At 39.7% G+C, this 22819-nt stretch overlaps 1 protein-coding gene across 1 annotated transcript in view; it reads left to right on the top strand.

The window, feature by feature from the left end:
* The window catches only part of SMOC2 (SPARC related modular calcium binding 2), a 172526-nt gene extending 153437 nt beyond the window's left edge, over positions 1-19089 (top strand). The window contains exons 10-13 of the mRNA XM_024215126.3: positions 4831-4933; positions 8540-8814; positions 12422-12462; positions 17397-19089. Of these exons, the coding sequence (XP_024070894.1) occupies positions 4831-4933; positions 8540-8814; positions 12422-12462; positions 17397-17420 (443 nt within the window). The 3' untranslated portion in view covers positions 17421-19089. The remainder of the gene's footprint in view (positions 1-4830; positions 4934-8539; positions 8815-12421; positions 12463-17396) is intronic.
* Positions 19090-22819: the final 3730 nt, after the last annotated feature.

The raw sequence follows: 22819 nt of genomic DNA, 5'->3' as shown, positions 1-22819 counted from the left end.
CTTTCCTGGGCCTTATGATTGTTCTGTATCACATTTGCTCTGTTTACTGACCTACTCACCATGCTGTAGCTTCAGAAAAATAAACTGCAGTCCCAGTCCTGCAATTGGATCCATGTGGGTAGATTGCAGTTTATATTCCATTTAATACTGGATGAACCTCAAAAGGTCAGGAGTTTGGGTTCGTTTTGGCTAAACATAAGCCTTCAAAATATCAGATGCTTCATCAAACAATCCAGACCCCTGAGGACTGCAAAACTGGGCTGGATATTGTGTAGGAAGTGACTGCCTCAAACAATTTCCAAAACACCCTGTTTCCAATCAGGCATAGAGTAAAGCAAGAACAGTGTTTCCTCTGAGTAGGTAAGTACTTTTGCTTCAATTTCCAGCTAGAACCAGGAAAACAGAAGTGCACCCCAAAAATAAATAAATAAAGTCAGCCAAACTTTTTCAAGTTTTGCTTTGAATTTTACATGACAGTTGAGAAGCTTCTTATATTTCAGTCCCATTCACTTATGCTCTATCCTCAAAATTACATCCTTGAAAAGTCACAGACAGTAGCATCACTAACCTTCAACACCATATAAGGCAAGAAAACAGTTTTTCACTCTCTTTACTTTATATTGTATTTTAATGATTCTTCTTTTATTGCATAACCAGAATAATAATAGTGCTAAAATATACTCTCAGCAAACTGCTTTTGCCATTATCAAAAATGTCTTTGTCCAACTTCAACATTTCATCACTTGCAAAAACTAATTCATTGGCTCATCTCTTCTGTTATTCACATTACCCCTTAATTTTAGTGTATTTAACCATATAAGTAACATAGTAGGCTGTCTAATGAACTTGGACTAACAAAATTAGACATATATATTCCAAGCTCTAAATATTTTGGATTTTAATATATGAGCCTAAAAGATATTTCTTTTACTACCTCTCGCTTACTATTCTCTCTGATTTTCTTAAATTAAGAGAAAGAAAATTCACCTAAAACCCGCAAAACACATATGTTTACTGGAGAGTTGAAATCTACCTCCCAGTCCAGGGTTAACAGCCCAGCCTGTCTGTGCCATGTGCGTGAGATACTGGGGCCACTGGATTTTAAGGCATAGTGGATCTATAGCCCTCCTCTGGCTCACCCCCATCCTATCTCACTGCATCCTTATGCACTGGACCCCGTGGGGCTGGCACAGAGACCCTTTCAACAGTGCCCAGCCCACCTCTAGTGTGACCCCTCTGCAGGGTTTAAGTGCTGAGAATGACCTTGCCTGGCCCTCTGCACTACAGGTGAACTTCACCAAAAGGGAAGAAGGATGAGTTTGTGGTTAAGGCATTGAACCAGGACACACAAATTAGGAGGTGCTCAAATACCACACGGATACAGGTCACACAAAGTTCCTAGACAGACAGGAATTTTCCATTACTTACCTGAACAAAAGCAAACCTCCAATCTTTTATATAAAACTACCAACACTAACAAGCACACTCTGCCGAACTTTGCTCTCTGTTATACTTGTGCAACCCCACTGAAGTCAAGGGGGCTACATAGGTACAAGTGACAAGAGACTTCGGCCTGTTGTTTAAGTCTTGTCACATGGAAAAGCATCTATAATCTTCAAAGGGATTTCAGTAAGTGTCGGTACTAGCTTCTAGGGACGAGATTTAGCCCTATGTTAATATTAACAGACAAAAGGGAAGTAAAAATCCTCATGCTCAAGTTAAATGCTATCAGACTTAAGACAAATAACTCAAGATACAATTTCCTTGGTTGCTGACGCAGCAGGAGGGTTAGTGTGAATACAGCAAATGACTCCTCTCCCTAATTAGCTTTTTTTAACCATTTAGACATTTTTACAGCAGTGAACAAACACACTTTTCTACTCATTCCTGTAAGTGTGCTGCAAAAGACTTTCTTTTGAGATTGATAATACTCTACTTTAGTTCACTAAGGCTGGTGCTCCACAGAGCTAATTCTAAGGGGAGACATATTTATATAGAGATGTGTATATGTGTGCACACACATGCTTGTATGCATAAATATAAAATAAATTTTGCTTAATTGCTTTTATATTGTTATGTTTCTAGCTGAAGTGAGATGTTTGTGTGTTCCTGTCATGTGTGGTATGTATTTGATGGTTCAAGGTTTCTAAGGACTATTCTATATTTGACTGCAGAACGTAATTGTGGGTAAAACTATCCCTAAAGTAAACACTTAATTCTGTGTTACATCTCTGAACTCTTGTCTCCAAGGCCTAACCTTGGAGTGTAATACCATGTGGTTTCAAATTCAGTCCTTTAACAACAAATTATTTATGTAAACTGTCAAACCCACACAATATAGGCAGCAGTACAAAAAGAAATTGAAGCAAGTATACCATAGTAAAAGCCATAAGACCGTCATAACAAACTAGCCTTCCCCTTTCGGCATGCAGTCCACTGAGAGTGAATTATTCATTACAATCCAACTAAACATCCCCCTAGCTCTGCCATTTTAGCCACAAGTTTGTGGGAAATTAAAGCACAGCATGAGGCCCCCAGAGAATTATTCTGAGTTGATAACACCTGCAGAGAACAGAGGTTTCACTATGTTGTGATTACCATGGAACTGCCCTCACATCAGCAAAAGTTATAATTGGGAGAAACTGAATATTTGCTCTGTGCTTAAGTGGTGAGGATTTTGTGTGGTTTCAATTCATGTTAAGTAGCAGAGTTATAACTGAGAATGTTTCACAGCAACAGGTTATTTGTTTTAACAGTAAGGTTTTTTCTTTACAAAGATTACTGTCCAACTGCTCTTGCAATTTTATGAAACACACAATTAGGAATCCCAGTTCATTTTAAGCAAAATTGCCTGTAGCTGGCCTATAGCTATGAGAGGGTTTTGTTTTGTTTTGTTTTTTGTTTTTGTAATTTCTTGTGAATTAAGAAATTGATTTATTTCTTGTCTAGCTTTGCCTCACATGAATTGCTAATGTCTGATTTTTGAATTTGTGTGTGTACATTATGTGTGTTTGACAGCTGGATGGACAGCCACTGGAAAACATTCCTAACCATAACCTTTGTTTCTTCGCGATGTGTCAAAGTTGTTACAAAGTGACATGAGAAAATTGAAATGTAGCTCCTAAATTAACCAATTTGGATATTAAAAATAAGTCAAAGAGAGAGAGAGAGAGAGAGGTCAAGTCATCTCAAGCTATTGTTTACCCTGCTAATTTTTCTTCCTTAGTGATTTTATTTTCCATAAGCACTGCCTCAGTTCTCAGATTGTGTTCACTGGAAAGTGGAGAATGATTAAAGCAAAGAGGAACTCTTCTAAGAGAGTCACATTTGGTTTTAGATATGTGCCTTTAGTATAATGCAACTTCCTTCAGTGAATTCCTGTTATATGCATCTTATGTGAATAAAATAGTCCCAGTGCCAAGGGGAAATATATAAGACAGGGAATTCGTAACTGCATAAATGTATTAGACATAATATGCAGTGGCTTCTGCTGCTGCACATAACAACGAAACAGCTTAACCCATTCTGACTGTGCCACTGCTCAGGGCTAATATAACAGCAGCTCATTTCCTTGTATCAACACGGGACATATTAAACAATAACTTGCCAGACAAGGTTGAGCTTTTCAGTCTCAGATAATCCCACCTCCTTCTTGAGGGGCCATTGTGAAGTGTAATAAAGTAATGAATCCCTACTGATACACTCATCTTCCTTCCCCACAAGCCTTCTACGCATTCCCCTCTTCTGCTTTGTGGAAGAACACTGGAGTAACTGGGCCTCCATTAAAGTATTTACCATTAATATACTAAAGATAGGTTTGAGTTGCAAAATATGGATTTCAGTCCCCTGTCTCCTCTGCAAAGTATGTGGGTATTTGGCTCATGCTGGAGTTTAGTTCAGTCCTTTACAGAGATAGGAGAAAGTATGAAGTTTGGATCAGGATCCCGGGAGTGGGGGAGGGCTGGGGAATGAAACAGGTGGATTGTGTAAGTGCAAAATCAATCTGTCAACAACTGTCAGATTATCAGCTGAATCCCTACGCTCCAGATGCACTGCTTTGAGATTGGATTTTCCAGTGTATTTTTGTCCGGTGAACTATGCACCTGAAGTTCTGAACTGTGCTGTCAATTTATTTTAGAGCATTAGCTCCCTGAGGCAGTGACTTTATTATTATTAAGTAGTATCACAGTAGCACCTCGAGGTCCCAGCCAAGATCAGGGCCCCATTCTGCTAGGTGCTGTAAAGGAGACAGTCCCTCTCCCTGAAGAATTTACAATCTAAATAGATGAAACAGGCAAAAGGTGGGACAAAAGTAGTATTATCCCCATTTCACAAATGGCAAAATGAGATTAACTGCAAACCACAGTGGTGATGATCAACACATTTAAGAGTAGCAAAAGAGGGCATCTAAAACCAAGGTCATGCTACTTGGCTTGTACCCTGCATTGTCAAACTGTCTGATGGACAAATGTCAAATGACTGTTTTTTTCAACATATCACACCAACAGAGAACTTATGTTAAAAAACAAAACAAAAAAAATCTTGAGATAAAAGGGGAAGCATCCAAACCATGGGGGCTAGATCTGAATCCAGACTCCCCTGACTTCAAGGGTCATTGGATCTGTTTTCTGGTTCTGATACATCATATAGAGATGGGCCTGAGTTTAGAAATTTGGACCTAGACCAGGATGTGAACTTGCCCAAAGTGTGTGGAGGGCTAAAATATAGTGTTCTGGTTCAGGTCCATCTCTAACAAAGAAATATTTTTGGAGTTAAATTATTATGTGGAAAATAAAACACAAGAAAAAGGAAACTCTGTTTCCCTCCTAGGTTGTCCAGGGGCCAAGAAGAATGAGTTCCTGACCAGTGTTCTGGATGCACTCTCCACCGATATGGTCCACGCAGTCTCCGATCCATCATTGTCTTCCAGCAGGTGGGTTTCACTTGGATGATTGGAAATGGATCTGTAGTGTGTGCCTTTAAAAAGAGTTCTGATTGCATTTGGAAATTTAAAAACAAAACAAAAAAAACTTTTTAAAAAGCAATTTTATTTCTACCTCCATGAAGTGAAAACAGATTCCATTAGAACTGTTAGGGAATGTCTCCTGCAAAAATATCATGGGCTGTATCCACAAGGCAGAAACTTAAAGCCTTTGTTGTTGTTGTTTTGGTGTCTGAATTCTCACCAGCAGTACAGCATCAGGTCAATAAGTCACCCCAGTCCTAATTTTTGTTTTCTTACTAAAATTCTTTCCTGGGTGTCTGGCTGGTGAGTCTTGCCCACATGCACAGGGTTTAGCTGATCGCCATATTTGGGGTCGGGAAGGAATTTTCCTCCAGGGCAGATTGGCAGAGGCCCTGGGGTTTTTTTGCCTTCCTCTGCAGTGTGGGGCACCGGTCACTTGCTGGAAGATTCTCTGCACCTTGAAGTCTTTAAACCATGATTTGAGGACTTCAGTGGCTCAGACATAGGTTTGATACAGGAGTGGGTGGGTGAGATTCTGTGGCCTGCATTGTGCAGGAGGTGAGACTAGATGATCATAATGGTCCCTTCTGACCTTAAAGTCTATGATTCTATGATTCAGTTGAAGAAAGTGGGCTGTTTTCCTTTCAATTTTGCCTGGTTTCTTCTAAAAATGGATGTCTGCAGATACAGTAGGCAGGATTTAAAATGCCTAAGTACTAACAGTCTTCAGGCTTCTGGGTACAAGCTGCTTACCTATCTGGAGTCAGGAGCGAATTTATAGTATTGCACTATTCAAACACATTATGGGGATTTTATGCTTTCTTTCAAAATATCCATCATGGGTCACAGCTGGAGTCAAGATACTGGACTACACTGACTGTCTGATCCAGTAAGCCATTGTGTTTTGATGTTCTTCTCCTTTCCATGGTGGTATCCTTTACCCATTTATTTCTATCTTCAGATTTTCCTTTATCTGCTTTAGACTAAATTAATGGATTAGGATCATATTTTGCTCACCAAAGGCTCTTAAGTAAACTAACCAGTCATGAGATAAGAGGGAAGGTCCTCTCATGGATCAGTAACTGGTTAAAAGATAGGAAACAAAGGGTAGGAATAAATGGCCAGTTTTCATAATGGGAAGTGGTAAATGATTTAGAAATGAGGATTAACTGTGAAGTGGCAAAATTTGTATGCAATACAAAATTACTCAAGACAGTTAAGTCCAAAGCGCTTTATGACAAGTAACAAAGGGATCTCACAAAATTGGGTGAGTGGGAAACAAAATGGCAGATGAAATTCAATATTGATAAGCGCAAAGTAATCCATGTTGGAACAAATAATCTCAACTGTAAATTAAAAAGTGATGTAGTCTATATTAGGTGTTTCCACTCAAAAAAGAACTTGGAGTCGCTGTGAATAGTTCCCTGAAAACAATGTGCAGTATCAAAAAAGCTAACAGAAAGTTAGGAACCATTAGGAAAGGGATAGATTATGAAACAGAAAATATCATAATGCCACTATGTAAATCCATGGTATGCCCACACCTTGAATGCTGTGTGCAGTTCTGGTTATCCAACCTCACAAAAAGATACACCTCTACCCCGATATAATGCTGTCCTTGGGAGCCAAAAAATCTTACCGCGTTATAGGTGAAACTGCGTTATATCGAACTTGCTTTGATCCGCCGGAGCGCGCAGCCCCGCCCCCCCAGAGCTCTGCTTTACTGCATTATATCCAAATTCGTGTTATATCGGGTCGCGTTATATCGGGGTAGAGGTGTATTAGAATTGGAAGAGGTACACAGAAGGGCAACACATATGATTAGGAGTATGGAACAGCTTCCATAGGAGGGGAGATTAAAAAGACTGGGACTGTTCATCTTAGAAGAGTGATCACTAAGGGGTGATATGATAGAGGTCTATAAAATCATGAATGGAGTGGAGAAAATGAATAGGAAGAGTTATTTACCCCTTCACGTAACACAAAAACTAGGGGTCACCCAATGTAATTAGTAGGCAGAAGGTTTAAAACAAACATAAGGAAGTGTTTCTTCGTAGAATGCAGAGTCAACCTATGAAACTTGTTGCTAAGGGATGTTGTGAAGGCCAAAACTATAACTAGGTTAAAAAAGGAATTAGATAAGTTCATGGAGATAGGTCCATCAATGGCTAGTAGCCAAGATGGTCAGGGATGCAACACCATGCTCCTCTGGGTGCCCCTATACCTGTGATTGCCAGAAGCTGGGACTGTACTACAGGGGATGGATCACTTGACATCGCTCTGTTCTTTCCATTCCCTCTGAAGCATCCGGCACTAGCCACTGTCAGAGACAGGATACTGGGCTAGATGGACCATTGGTCTGATCCATCATGGCCGTTCTTATGTTATTGGTTATACCCTGGCTACCTCATTGACTTCAATGGAGCTTCCAAAAATATAACTGAAAGCAGACTCTGACCTTCAGTCTAGAATTTAGCATTCAGCATATTGAAATAGCAATGAGAGTGGGAGATGCTAAAAGAATATAATGGTCAAAAGCAATAAGGTCAGTCAATTAAGCACCTCATTTGAATCTCTGCAATGGGAATTTTTAAATAAGCTATGGGAAGGAAAACAATAACTTCCATTTCTCTGTGTAGAGTTTGTAAATGAGAAGTTTCAATTCATAAATCTTAGAAGTGGCTTTTATGCCAAGTGGAACACTGGTTCCTTTCTTTTAATACACTGTAATGTCCTGCCATCCATACATCTCATAGATGTTTTTCAGCAGAGCAATCATGCTGTGACCATTGCTCTACTCTCTGGAAAAGACAGAGCTATTTCTAAGACACCATGGCTTCTAGCCTCTGGATTCCACAACACACTCACTCAATATTTTTCTGTGGTAACCATGTGTCTTCTGTGATTGTATACTTAAATCATAACAGAGACAAGAATTATTAATTCCTGTACTTCCCCTTCTTTATGGCAGGAAGATATTTTAGCATCATCATTTCCCCCAGATAAACAGGAAATTATGCATATTTGTCTTTATTCTCATCTGCCTGCCTGCATTTTCTTTCTGATGCTGGCTCCTGTCAGCATCCTTGAATCATGATTGGCTTTGTGTGTATTTGTGCGATGGTGCCCTCTAGTTGCTGCATCACAGAATATAAGGGACGTGCTATTGTTAGCCTCTATGGACAGTCTTCTTTAGTTTAGGTGGCAGAGACTTGGAATTTGCAGCAGAACCAGAATTCCAGTCTCAGCTCTCCAGTGGTAGGGATGTGTGATTTATAATGGTCATATATAAAATGTTTGCACCAATATGAACATTTTTACTGATTCACCATTTAAAAATTTTCAAACCACCAAAAAAATTTAAGTGTGATCACTGTATAATAATGGTATTCATTTGCAGCTCTTGTAAAACCTGGACTCCTCAGGACATCAAGAGTTAGTCACAAATGGTTTTTCAAGTCAACCTACCTCACTAAAATACCTTTATCTACTAATACTAATCTAACGATTCATAAGTAACATAAGAGGACTGTGTGATCAAATGTAAAGCTTAATGTTCTGTTTGCATTGCAGGCTTTCAGAACCTGATCCAAATCATACTCTGGAAGAGAGAGTAGTCCACTGGTATTTCAAACAACTTGATAAAAATTCCAGTGGCGATATTGGCAAAAAGGAAATCAAGCCATTCAAGAGATTCCTGCGAAAAAAGTCAAAGCCCAAAAAATGTGTGAAGAAGTTTGTAGAATACTGTGATGTGAACAATGACAAATCCTTATCAGTTCAAGAATTAATGGGTTGTCTGGGAGTAACGAAAGAAGAAGGTAAAGCAGACACAAAGAAACGCCACAGTAAGAACCTTTTCTAACTATCCTTTTAACTAGATTTTTTTGATCAGGCAGAGATTATGATTATAGTTGATAGGCCAGAGCCTCTGGGAATCCTGCAAAAGGTATAAAAATGGTGATGGCAACTATGACTAGCTAATAGAGGTTCTTTAGTTCAAGTGGTAGGGTTGGTGCTTTTGTATCAGATGGTCAACAGTTCAAGTCCCAACAAAGGCAATAGCCTCTCTCTCTGATCACCAAATACTAACCTGTTGAAGTTATTATTGCATGATAGGAAGGCAAAGAGGGTAAGTTAGTACTAGATTCCACTAGAAGGTCACTTCAGCAGAACAACATGTTCTGGCTACGATGAAGATACATTTGCTTGTTCTTTGGTGTCTTGCTATGGAAGGAAGCAAACTATTTCACTTTCTAGTAGCTTCAAGAGCACCACTGAATGGCTCTGAAGAAAGTGTGTCCATCCCTCCATTAAGCAGGCAGAATGGTTGCTGGTACACAGAGACTTTGAGAATCGATGGAGCGGGAGTCAAATAATTGAAGATCCTTGGAGCACTGAGGAAATCACCCACAGCTTCCCTGAGAATGCTGGAAAGTGGGAGAGAAAGTCTCTGTTTATACACTTGTTTTATATTATAAGAGGCTGTAATTAAAATGTGAACGGAGAATAGCTGAATGGTTTGCTTAGTATTTTTAAGAACATAGAAGAGGGACCCCAGTCAAAGACCAGTAAACAAAGCTATCACAAGTGTGATAAGGAAAGAGAGGAACATGCTGACTGGGAAACTTCTGTCAAAAACAAATAGTTCCCCATACAGCTTTTATTCATGACCAGACGTAGGTCAGAGAAAATAGGGTAACAGTGGTAGATTGCAATCATAAAGGAAACTGGGTATTAGCAGACAAATGGATTTCGTAAAACATATCTAATCCAGTATATTTTCTGTGGGTTGAATAATAATAATACTAAGTACTTTTCACCTGTACAGCAGATCTAAAAATCATTGAGCAAAGGTACAGAAGTATCATTATCTCCACCTTACAGAGATTAAAATAGGAAGTTAACAGCTTGGTTAAAGTCAACAGCCTGGTTCTCATTTACACTAAGGCTGCTATACACTCCTCTGGCTGTGTACAAAGGTGCAAATGTAACAATTTACCCATTTACATCTACTTTAAGGCCCCATTGCACTACCAGGCAGTGCACAGCAGTCTTAGTTTAAATGAGGACCAGGCCCCAAGGCCAGGTCTCCATTACAGACCTATATCAATATAACTGTGTCATTCAGGGTGAAAAATCCACCCCCCTGAGCGATGTAGTTATACTGACCTAGCCCCGTGAAGACAGGTATGTCGGCAGGAGAGATTCTCCCATCGACATAGCTATCGCTTCTCGGGCAGGTGAATTAACTAATTGACAAGAGAAGCTCTCCCAAGTGTAGGAGTGTCTTCACTAAAGTGCTACAGCTGCATCAGTGCAGCTGCGCCGCTGCAGTGCTGTATGTGAAGACAAGCCCTAAGTGATTTGACCAAGGACACGCAGCAAGTCAGTGACGGGACTTGGACTAAAACCCAGTTTTCCTTACTCAGTCTCCTATGCTCTGCCCAGTGGATTTTGGTTGCTGGAAACTGCTGGTTTTCTGTCAAATCAAAAATGTCAAAGAAAATTTGACAAAAATAATAAAAAAAAAGCCACTGAAATTTTTTTACGAGGGGATTCTTCTCTCACTTACTCCAGTGTAAAATGGGAATGACTTCACTGAAGGCAGAGTTACACTGGTGTAAGAGAGGGGAATTAGGCCTGATGTATACAGATGATTCCATAATCTTGAATGGGTGCTACACTTGCCACATGGACACCATTTCGTCTATCAACAGATATAAAGCCAGAGGATCACAATTCCTACCTTGGTTCCCCTTGGCTCCAGCAGGAAGCAAGTTCCAGCAGCCATTTACAGGGTACATGTTTCTCCCCCCATTGCACCACCTCACTCTGCTGGCCAGCATGTTGGGAGTCAAAACTAAGGTTCCATCTACTCTGTACCTCCCCTCCACCTACTCACTTCCAGTGGCAGGGGGAGTTGAGACTCCATGAAGCCTGCTTTCCTCCCTGCATTCAGATTAGCAATCTGGATATATGCTTCTGCATAGCCTCTTACGGGCAAGTGACAAAATTCCCCTTTATAAATTAAATCATAATGATCCCTGCTGGGTGATGGGGCATACACTGTGGGGTAATGTTTAAAAATAAAAGGAAACGCCTCCAGACAGCCATCCGTTTTCCATGTTCTTTGTTCTTGAGGGAGATTAGAATAAAAATTCAGAGCAATAAATAAATGGGTTTGAGATGTCCAACATTAATTGAATAGATGACAACACTCACTAAACAAATGTCAGATATTTACTGGGAAGGAATCCAGTTATTCAGCTTTCAAGTCACTCCAATAAAGAGGCAGCTTTGTTATTAGGAGGGGAAAGAAGAAAATGCACTTTTTAGTGAGATGCTTGAAATGGAGGGATCTCACTTATGAAAAAATATTGTTATATTGCTCCTAAGAATGACATTTCATAATGGGGGCTTCCTGTTCTCTAGAGTGCTCTTATTTTTGCCATAAGCAATACAAGTGAAAATATACTAGGCAAACCAAAGGGAAAACATTTTCATGTAACCTTATTGAACTAGCCTAATGGAAGTTCATTAATCTAATCTCCATATATCTGGAACTAAATGTAACCTTATCACTAATCATAGTACCACAGACAAGAGAAAAAGTCACCACATAATGCTGTTGTTTAAAGAACACTAGATGACTTGTCTAAGGTCGCATGGAGTTGATGTAACAATCGGATTAGTAATCAGGTGTCCCCTGCTGCTGTCACCACATTGCCCCTCTGTCAAAGTCCATCTTAATAGAAAATTAGTGATCAAGTCTGTCTTGTAGGCAAAGCAACCATCTAGCCTCATGGAAAGTTTGTGATGCAGAGCATTTCATTAATGATTGCTCATTGCTTATAAATACCCAGAACCATGGCCCATTTCCAGCAGTTCCCATCAGTTAAAACCAATGATTCTACACAGGTTTTCTAGGGTCTCTGAGGAGATGCTGCCCTCCACCCCCTTTGTCTGTGTTACTGGGTATTTTCATAGTGCTGCCAGTTTAGATAAGACATTCCACTGCATTTTGGTTTCGTCACTGGGCCCTGTTCTTGTATTCCAATTGTGTCACTGGAGTGGACAAGAAATGCAGATTTGGTCTAGATGCTTCAAAGGCAGCAAGCAGCATGGATACAAGATTTTACACTGTGGGGACTTTTCTTTGATCAAATTGACATTGCTGTACACTGTAGGCAGACGGCACAGAAAAATCTCCATTCCACTTCAGCTGCATTCTCCAGCCCTTATAGAGCAACCATTGCAATATTCTGCAGTAATGTGCAACAAACTGCTGATTACAATATTACTGTAGTGGTTTTAACTAGAAAGCACATTAGGGTGTTATTTCTGTAATAGAGGAACATCGTTTATCCACTAACAATAAGAAAAATGTACTAGTATTGCACAGAAACAACATGCAAGCTATTCTCATGACTTTTTTCCCCTCTCTTCTACCAGCCCCCAAAAATAATCCTGAAAGCACTTCCTCCAACAGGCAGGTAAGTACTGGACAGAGCCCTTTCCATACTGTATTTTTCAGCTATTATCGTTTCAGCCTTAAGGCTACACATACTAGCCAGGGTCATCGGACACTGTGACCTGGGTGGAAGGATTCCCCATGGAACTGTTCAGCAAACAGCCTGTTTATTCAGACCAGTTGAAATTCTCACTTGTGCAGGGGGCCCACACAAAGCCTGTACACCTCTTAACCCCCATGTAGGGCTTGTCTTCACTAGTGCAAAGATGTGTTTTTAACCCACCTAGAGTAGCCCCAGCAGTTGTAGTTTTAACACATTTGCTGGTTGAGGTAAACCTTAGTTGGCAATCTAGGGTTTACCTTGACTAGCTGACAAGTTATAACTACAATTTGCCTTATCTTCAGTAGGATTTTGACAAATGCCAAGAAAACTCTTTTTTTCCTAGTGAAGACAAGACCAGTCAGGGTATTAATGGGGCCTAGATTTCTATTGTTATTTATTAGAGTCAGTGTGCTTGGTGCTGTACAGGACACAGTTATAGACTCCCTACCCAGGAGACATTACAGTCAAAACAAGACAGACATTGAACAGATAGGATGCACTGGGAAGGCCAGGGGAGGGAATTGAAGGTTGCTATTTTGGCATGGATTTATATTTATATATAATTTTAAATTAACAATTCACTTCTGGAGGGCATCATGGATAGAACTGCCAGTTACTTTTATATTCACCCACGAAAGCTTATGCTCCAATACTTCTGTTAGTCTATAAAGTGCCACAGGACTCTTTGTCGCTTTTTATATCAGGCATACCACAAGACAGTTGCCATGTAACCATTATTAATGTACACGAGACAGAAGCAGGTGATGAACTGGCTTTTAAATTACTAATGAAAATACATTATTTAAAGTAACAATCCAGGGGATTAAACAGCAGCATTAAACCAGACGGAATGATCATAATTGTGGTTAATTAAACACCACTTCCTATCTATTGGAGAGCTAAATTTGTCAAAAAACAAACAAATACAGGGTGAAATTGCTATAGCATTCCCCAAAGCTAAGGCAAAGCTCTTTGATTGCTACTAGACAATTTATTTATTTATTTTATCTCCTGATGCACACTTCCTAAAGCAAGCTCTGCATTTGTTGTGGGTTTTACCAGAGAGAACTCTCCTACACACGCCTTTGATGGAATGTAAAACGTTCTCACAGCTACAGAGATGTAATAAATTTCCCTTAGTTTAAACAAATGTTCATAGTCTTAACTTTTCAAATCCTGCCCGCAAATCACTTACACTTTAAACAGGGCAGCCTGAAAACAATGACTATGGCGGAACTCAAAAAACGTTCAAAGGGTTATTTTAATTACATAATAGCAAATATTGGCACATGTGTGTAACGCTCAAAGCATAATGTGCCCCCCTCTTCCCTTTTCCTGTAATCTGATTCTAACATGTAGCATCTACAATGAAAGAGCCCTACTGTTTCTATTTTTTTAAAAAAAATCTTTACATATTTTTGCTGACTCAGAATCCATTATTTTAAAAGCTGTTAGAAAGAAATGATAGCCTTGAATCTTAAAAGGTTGGCTGTGCAAGCCATCTGTTGGCAGTCACACTCTATAACAATGCAAAGCTACAAATGTCCCTCATATGCAAAAGGTGGCTTTCATCACAAAAGCTTGCACTTGAAAGGAAGCCATTGGAAATTAAGTAATCTGGTTAGGAGCTGCTCAGAAGAAACCACCTGCCTAAAAGAGAATGGTCAAATCAGCCACTTTGAAGATAGGCAATTGAACAAGAATCATCATGGGAAGGACCACATCATTTTCCTTAGTAATTCTTTTTTTAATTGGAAGAGTGAACAAAGCATTATCCCATATTCAATAACACAGATTGTGTGAATATAATAGATACAGGCTCATACACCAAAGTCGATGTAGTCTCATGTGTGACTTTTCAATCTGAAATAAAATAATAGAGTTCAAAGAATTAGGTTAGTAGCCACATGTCACTTGCTTTACTCAGCTTCCTGCTACACATCACACCCCGCCCCCCCACACGGCAAATATTCAGGGGTGTATTAACAGGGATGTCATATGTAAGAGATGTGGTAACTGACCTGTTCTACTTGGCACTGATGAGGCCTCTTTGGAGTATTGTGTCCAATTTTGAACAAAAAATTATATGGATAAACTAGAGAGAGTCCAGAACAGAGCAATAAAAATGATTTTAAAAAAGGGGTGAGGGATAGCTCAGTGGTTTGAGCATTGGCCTGCTAAACCCAAGGTTGTGAGTTCAGTCCTTGAGGGGGCCATTTAGGGACCTGGGGCAAAAATCTGTCTGGGGATTGATCCTGCTTTGAGCAGGGGATTGGACTAGATGACCTCCTGAGGTCCCCTCTAACCCTGATTTTAAAAAACAGAAAAAAGATATACTGGCACCAGAAAAGGGCAACTAAAATGATTAGGGGTTTGGAACGGGTCCCATATGAGGAGAGATTAAAGAGGCTAGGACTCTTCAGCTTGGAAAAGAGGAGACTAAGGGGGGATATGATGGAGGTATATAAAATCATGAGTGATGTGGAGAAAGTGGATAAGGAAAAGTTATTTACTTATTCCCATAATACAAGAACTGGGGGTCACCAAATGAAATTAATAGGCAGCAGGTTTAAAACAAATACAAGGAAGTTCTTCTTCATGCAGCACACAGTCAACTTGTGGAACTCCTTACCAGAGGAGGTTGTGAAGGCCAGGACTATAACAGCGTTTAAAAGAGAGCTGGATAAATTCATGGTGGTTAAGTCCATTAATGGCTATTAGCCAAGATGGGTAAGGAATGGTGTCCCTAGCCTTTGTTTGTCAGAGGATGGAGATGGATGGCAGGAGAGAGATCACTTGATAATTGCCTGTTAGGTCCACTCCCTCTGGGGCACCTGGCATTGGCCACTGTCGGTAGACAGGATACTGGGCTAGATGGACCTTTGGTCTGACCCGGTATGGCCGTTCTTATGTTTATGTTCTTATTGAAGGTTTAGAAAACCCAACCTATGAGAAAAGGCTAAAAAAAACTTAGATATGTTTAGTCTTGGGAAAAGAAGACTGAGTGCGGACCTAATAACAATCTTCAAATATGTTAAGGGCTGTTATAATGAGGACCACGATCAATTGTTCTCCATGTCCATCCACTGAGGGTAAGAGAAGAAGTAATGGGCTTAATCTGCAGCAAGGGAGATTTAGGTTAGATATTAGGAAAAAACTTTCCAACTGTAAAGGTAATTAAGCACTGGATATTCTACAAACACCTGTCAAAGATGGTTTAGATATACTTGGTCCTGCCCCATCACAAAGGACTGGACTAGATGACCTCTTAGGTCCCTTCCAGCTCTACATTTCTATGAGTCTATATCAGTTAGAGCCATATTGGGAAAATATAAAAATTATAAGGCCACATTTTCTTAAAAAGGACTCATGCAGCCTAGAGGAATGTGCAGTGAAACTACAACTGGTACATACGGCATCTGCCAGTGGTCTCTTTCCTATGCGGCACATGCCATAGAAAGCATATTACAGGGTTCTGCAACTTGCATAGATGGGAAGATTAATTTCCAGTTTGTAGTCCTGATTTACTAAACTCTTAATGAGCTAGGCTCACACTATCTCAGAAATCACGTCTTCTTACAGTGTGAAGTTCACTGATCCGTAAAGCTTAGAGAAGAAACTTAACACCATAGCTGTAGAAAAGGCAGCTCAATATCACAGATACAAACAAATACAAGCAAACAACCAAGACAAGCTCCTAAGAAAGAAACCCAAACAGCTCTCTCATTCACAGCCGTTGCTGCACTTGCTCAGAAAGGAGTCCTGAAGAACTCTTTGTGAGAAAACCAGAACCCCCTTAAACATACAGTATCCATATAAGGACCCAGGTTTATCCCACCATGATAGCGGTTATTATCTAGAGCAATGGTTCCCAAACTGGGGTTCGTGAACCCCCAGGGGGTTCACGAAATGTTACAGGGGGTTCTAGAGAAAAAATTCCCTAATGGCGGACAGAGCTGTCCCTAGGGACCCCGGGCAGCACAGGCCCAGCAGCCCAGAACCCCTAGACTTCCAAGAGCTAAGCAGATCAAAGCAAGCATATCTATCACACTGAGGAGATTTAAACTTCAAGACTCCTTATAAGAAATGGAAAGGGGAGGTGGATATTTTTTGCTGTTATTAAAATTAAATAGGCAGCTAGTGTTGTTTTTAAAAATATTATGAAGAACAAATTTAAGCTTTGTTGTAACATGTGTTGTTTGCCTGGACTGCTCAAGACCTGAATGCTTGTGTAGCAGGAACTCTGAGTTGGCTTCTTAAATACCTTCATGCTGTTTCACATCTGATACTCCTTGATGAAACATAAGTGATACAACCTACAAAAGTGAGATCTTGGAAGAGTGTTGCCGTTTTCATAATGTAATACAAATACTGTAATGATAAATAATTAATAATAAATAATGTGTAATAAGCATGTCATAAAAACAAATTTTATATTTCCAAGATCACTGCTTTTATAATTTATACTCAAATAAAGGAGAAAATCCCTGGAAATATTCATTTTTAGGAGGAGGTTTGCAAGACTTGACATTTTAGTGAAAGGGGTTCACAGGTTGTTAAAGTTTGGGAACCACTGATCTAGAGCTTTGTGTTTTGCAGAACCCAAGGATGCCATAGGTAGAAGGTTGTAAAGATGTTGCTTTTGTCAATCTACATGGACAGCAAAATAGATTAATTCTTTGGGGGGCAAGGTTTGTTTTTTATGTGTTTGTACAACATCCAGCACAACAGGGCCATTAACTTGACTGGGGACTATGGACAGCACTAGAATATAAATAATAAGTGTTGGTATGTGTATTACATTACTTGCAGGCATCACTAATCATATAACCTTTTAAAAAATATCTTTTCAGCAAAGCTCTAAGAAGCAAGGATGAACAGCTTACATATTCAAGCCAGATCTCTTTGACATGTGGGAGATTTCCTCACCAAAAGGCAATAAAAAACAACAACCATAGTATTTGCACTTTGTACTTTAAAATGTAAATTCACTTGTAGAAATGAGATATTTAAACAGACTGTTTTTTTAATCTGTGAAAATGTAACAGCTAGTTTGAAAAATTATCACATACAATGTATGTGCCTTCTTTTGTCGTATGAAATCTGTACGTGTTGGAGATGTAAAAGTTTGCATTTAAACATTTTTTTTAAGCAGCTTTCTTGCAAACATTAATATAGAAACCTGACTCTAGGTATCTTGGTTTCAATAGTATGCCTTGTTTTTCCTTACCAATACAGTCATTTAAACATAGTTATGCTGAAAAACTGCTTAAGATCTACTGTATTTACAATTTTGTCCAAGCAGTGTTGGAGATTTTATGTTTCCAAGTCCAAGGGAAGTGTGAAAATTGCTGTTGACTCATTTTTGCAGCCTCTAAGTGAATGGATATTTCCCCGCTGGTGACATTTTGTTTTTATTATTTTGCTTTCCAAAGATAATGCAATGAGAATGCAACCACTAAAGGATTCCAACAGCTATTCTATGGTTAGGGCTCTTGTAGAAAAATGTATTTTATCCATTTGAGGTGCCTTCCATTATAAATTTGACTAAGGTTTTTGTTTGTTTGTTTTTGGGTGCATGTGAGGCTGTGTGTATGGGGAGGAGGTATGCCCTTTTGCCTGAATTAGTCATGCAACTAACTGAAAAGCAATATCACTCAAGTTAGCCTCTGTCAAGCCCTAGAGCATGTCCCTGCAGTCAGCATAAGGCAGCAAAGGGTCACAGTTGTTCAGTATTGTAAATCTAATTATGAAGAGACAAAGAAGGCTAAACAGACTTGTCTGTCTTTTGTTTTCCCTACACCTGGCTGAGCCCCCATCCGTTCCTGGGGGTGCCGCAGGGTCCATGAGACGGTAAAGCTATCACAGAACAAATTATGAATAGTTGCCGTAAGGAGGTGTAGCCAGAAAAGCCCCTGCCTTGGGCATTCTCCTTGCTCTCTGGGAGAAGTTCCTACAAGTTTTCATACCTTTTCTGTCATGTTTTCCTCTCTCTCTCTCTTTTCTTTCTTTCTTTTGGAGTGCCTTAAGGGAACAGGAACTTGCAGATGTGAACTAGCAGGGAACTTGAAAAAAGGTTCAGACCTTGAAAATGAATTATAAGTAATTGAATTGATCAATGCAGTGATAAATGGACTGCTGGCATCTAAAAAACATAATATGGAGGGGTGGGCACGTTGCAATGAGCAGCAGTTTTATTCCATGTTGTTAAAATAAGTTGTGTGGGACCTGCCTTGGGAGCAATATGTAGATTAGCTAGTCAGAAGGATGACCTGGCTCAAACTGACATATGAAAAATCTTTGTTACGGAAACAAATGTTTCATTTAAATTCCACATGTGAATATATGCTGAAATATTGCTACGAGACTGTGCATACATTGGAATTGTTAAAAAAAGAACGTGCTAAGGTGTTTGGGGTTTTTTTGGGGGGGGCAAATGTGTGTTTTCTTTGTAAAAGCATTTTTTATTCAAAATTTGATATCCTTTTATAATGCTAAACTTTGAATTTAATCTTTTTTTAGATTAAAGCTTAGTATGCTATCAAACCTGTTCTGGTTGTTTTTCTTCTATGACGTGAATAGCCTCTAAGAGACAACAGAGGCTAATGAAGTAAATCATTTCCAATCTTTCCTCCAAACCCACTTCTTTTCCAGCAATGACCCACACTCTATACCTACCAATCAAGGTTCTTAGACAGCCCCCATCTCTCTGGTTTCCACACACCTCATGAGGCAGCTTAATAGGAACATTTAATAAATTAACATAAATATAGAACAAACACAATGATGCTTGGTGTGGCTGCACTCAATCACTGGACATTTTACCATTTCAACCACCTTTTGTTCCCGGGTTCCTTGCAGACTGTCATCTCGCCCTATATGAATTCATGTCTTTTCTACATTGTAAATTCTTCAAGATAGAAACTTTGGGTTAGATCCTCAGCTTGTCTGTAAAATGCACAGCTAAGGTGGTGTATAAGTAAAAATAATAGGCTCAGTTCTGGAAGGTGTTAAGTACTCAACACCTCTCAAGAAAGCTCAGCTAGGCTGGGCCCAATGTGATTAACAATAGCATTTGTAAGTAGGAATCTGACTCTAAATCACTGTGCTCTTTAGAAGAGATGTTGTGTGTATGCAATGGAACAATCTTCCATGGAAATTTCTATGACACTTTTTTTCAAAAACGGGTAAGAATTTTTCACTGGCCATGCGAGTCAGCTTGTTTGAAGAATAGTCTTAGGTGCTTTTAAAGTCTTAAATAAATCTTATGACCATTATCTAAAATATCCAAAGAGCAGTATGGGATCTAACAACATGACTCTTATGAAATTCCATGACTAAAACCTCAGAAGTTATTTCAAAAATCTTAGGGATTATAGTCATGTAAATATTCCCCTGCCACAACCATAGTTTGGTTTTAATGCCCTGCAACTGAGCTATTATAAATAATACATAGTTCTTAAAATTGGATTTAGAGCTGAGCACAAAGCAAAACCCAGGATAACATACCTGATCATCAGGAAAATTCAGTGCTGGTCCATATAGCTATTTGGAGACAAGCTTAGACCCTTAACTTGTACATCCACAAACTGGAGAAATGCAGACGTAGCTTCGGCCCTCTCTTTTTAACCAGACATGTTCCTGATCCTACATAGGGAGCTATGTTGATAGACCCTTAGGTCCAAGCAGAGTACCAATGACTTCTTTGGGACTCCATGTAGGTCTAACGCTATATCTACACTTTGAGCTGGAGGTGTAATTTCCAGTTTGAGGAGCCATACCTGCGCAACCTCTGATCAAGTTTGTGCTCTAAAAATAGAAGCGTAGCTCTCCGGGGCAAGAGACTAGCTTCCCAACTACATGCCTAGCTTGTTGGTCGGGTACATATTCAGCTGCCCCAGAGCTAGCCACCCAAGTACATACCAGGCATGTGCTCAGGAGGCTAGTCCCTCCCACCATTTGCACCATAGCAACTGAGTACATATCTGCCCAAGATGCCAGGTGCGTACTGGGGAGGCTAGCCCCTCCCAGTGCTTAGGTGGCAGTGGCTACACTTCTATTTTTAGAGCACTAGCTTGGTCAAAGCTAGGACAGGTATGTCTCCTCCAGTTGGAATTTACACCTCCAAGTCAACGTGTAGCTGACCCTAAGAACCTGCCTGCATGGATCCTTTTGCAGGATTGGTGACTAGATGTTTGCTCAGAATGGTAACCCCTATAGCAAATGCAAAATTGGGCTACAAGGCAAGAGGAGAAATATCAATGCACAACAGTAGGGAGCAGAAGGAAGAGATGTTTTAGGACAAGATTAAAAATTAAGAATGAAATCCTGCCCCCACTGAACTGAACAGCAAAACTTGCATTAACTTCAGTGGAGCCAGGGTTTCACACCAAGGATATGTCTACACTGCAGCTGGGAGCATGCTTCCCAATATGGGTAGACAGACATGCGATAGCTCAGATTGAATTACAATGTTAAAAATAGCAATGGGACCAGGTGATTGTTTGGGCTTATACTCGGGTCACTAGCCCGATTTACTGCCCACACTGCCATGGCCACACTGCCATTTTTAGCATGGTAGGTTGAGCAGAGCTAGCACATCTGTCTACTCACACTGAGAAGCATGCTCCCAGATGCAATGTAGACATATCCTAAGTGAACGAGAATAGCAAAGGGAGAGGGTGGAGATTCCTAGACAGTTGCAGATGGAATGAAAATAATATTAAAGGTCATTTAGTGGAAAACATTGTGAGAGACGTAAAATTGTCCAGGGTCTGACAGATTAAAAAGAAGCTATTTAGTTAATGGGTTCCTTTAATGGTAGGTAATAAGAGGTGGATTAGTGGAGGTTAAGAAATCTTTGTTGACAAAGAATTTAGATGTCCATCTTAAATATTTATACTAGGGTATTATATAACTAGGTTTTATATTAAGAACTGGTGTCAGGCTTTTTAATGTGGGAAGTGAAAGGTTTATTACTTTTGTTTTCTCTAAGATGGCAAATTGATGTCATTTTGGAGTAATTACTTTGACATTAAATGGAAAATAATTAAGTTTATTGATGTCTGAAGCATTAGACTGATTACAGTAAATTAGTGATACAAATTGTATACTTTGCCCTTTTGAATGGTTTCAATCCAAGTGAAAATATGTCCTTTGTTTAAAAACCTCCACTATTTGATGGTATTTTTTCTTAAATAAGAGTTTATGTGGGAAGCATTCAGCAAACAAAGGAACATATTTCTCTACCTCAAACTACAGAGCAGGAAAAAAAACCTTCAATTTTTAGCTATAGCAGAAATACATATATTTGTACAATGACCCCCTCTCAAGTTCCTTCCTCCACATCTTGTCACGGGTCCTGTCCTATGGCTAGTGTCACTGCTGAAATACTACATGGCACATGTAAAGAGTGTACATTGACAGATGAATCCATTGTGAGCATATGAACGATGCAGTGCTTCCCAGGAAAATAGTCAACTATAGGTTTGTTTTCACCGTAGAGCATCTTTTTTTCTTGATATTAGTGCTGCACATAACGTTTCTTACTGATTTTTGTGTGTTGAATGACTCTTCACTCTTATGTAATGTCCACTCCCTGTTGCCAAGGATACGCTGAAAGAACAACTTTCCTACAACTCAACCCATTAAATAAGATTAATCTATTTCAAGGGAAAGGCTGCAACTTCATTAAAGTGTAAAATTTCTAGTATACAGCATGTAAAAGTATATTGGTATCTCAAACTATTTTATAAATAAAGGGTTTAACTCACTAGCCTGAGGTACACTCCATCATTAAAAGTACACCCATGATTTTGCCTGTCTAGTTACCCCAGATAGGTATATGGCCCCTATTACTCTCATATCTGAGCACTTCACTATCTTCAATGTATTTTTCCTCATAACAGCCCTGACAAGAGATAGGAAAGTGCTATTACCTTCCTTTTACAGATGGGGAACTGAGTCACAGAGAGACTAAGTGACTTGCCCCAGGTCACAAAGAATTCTGTGGTAGAGTAGGGAATTAAACCCTGTCTTCCAAAGTCCAGGCTAACACCCGAGGCCCTATGCCAACTTTCCCCTCTCCAGTCAGACTTTCCCCAGGCTATTGACTGCTGTTTGACAAACCCTTGTCTGACCATGGCACAAAGGAACAGTTCTACACCTGTCAACTCAAAGCTGATCCACAGGCAGTGTTTCTGTACCCAGGGCTTTACACTGAGGCCCAGATGTGGGACCCAACAATAAGGGACACAGGGAAAACAGGGCAGGGATC

This window comes from Terrapene carolina, unplaced genomic scaffold, assembly GCF_002925995.2.
Source record: "Terrapene carolina triunguis isolate 2854851 unplaced genomic scaffold, T_m_triunguis-2.0 Scaffold85, whole genome shotgun sequence".
NCBI lineage: Eukaryota > Metazoa > Chordata > Testudines > Emydidae > Terrapene > Terrapene triunguis.
This window is presented reverse-complemented; position numbering and strand designations above follow the sequence as displayed.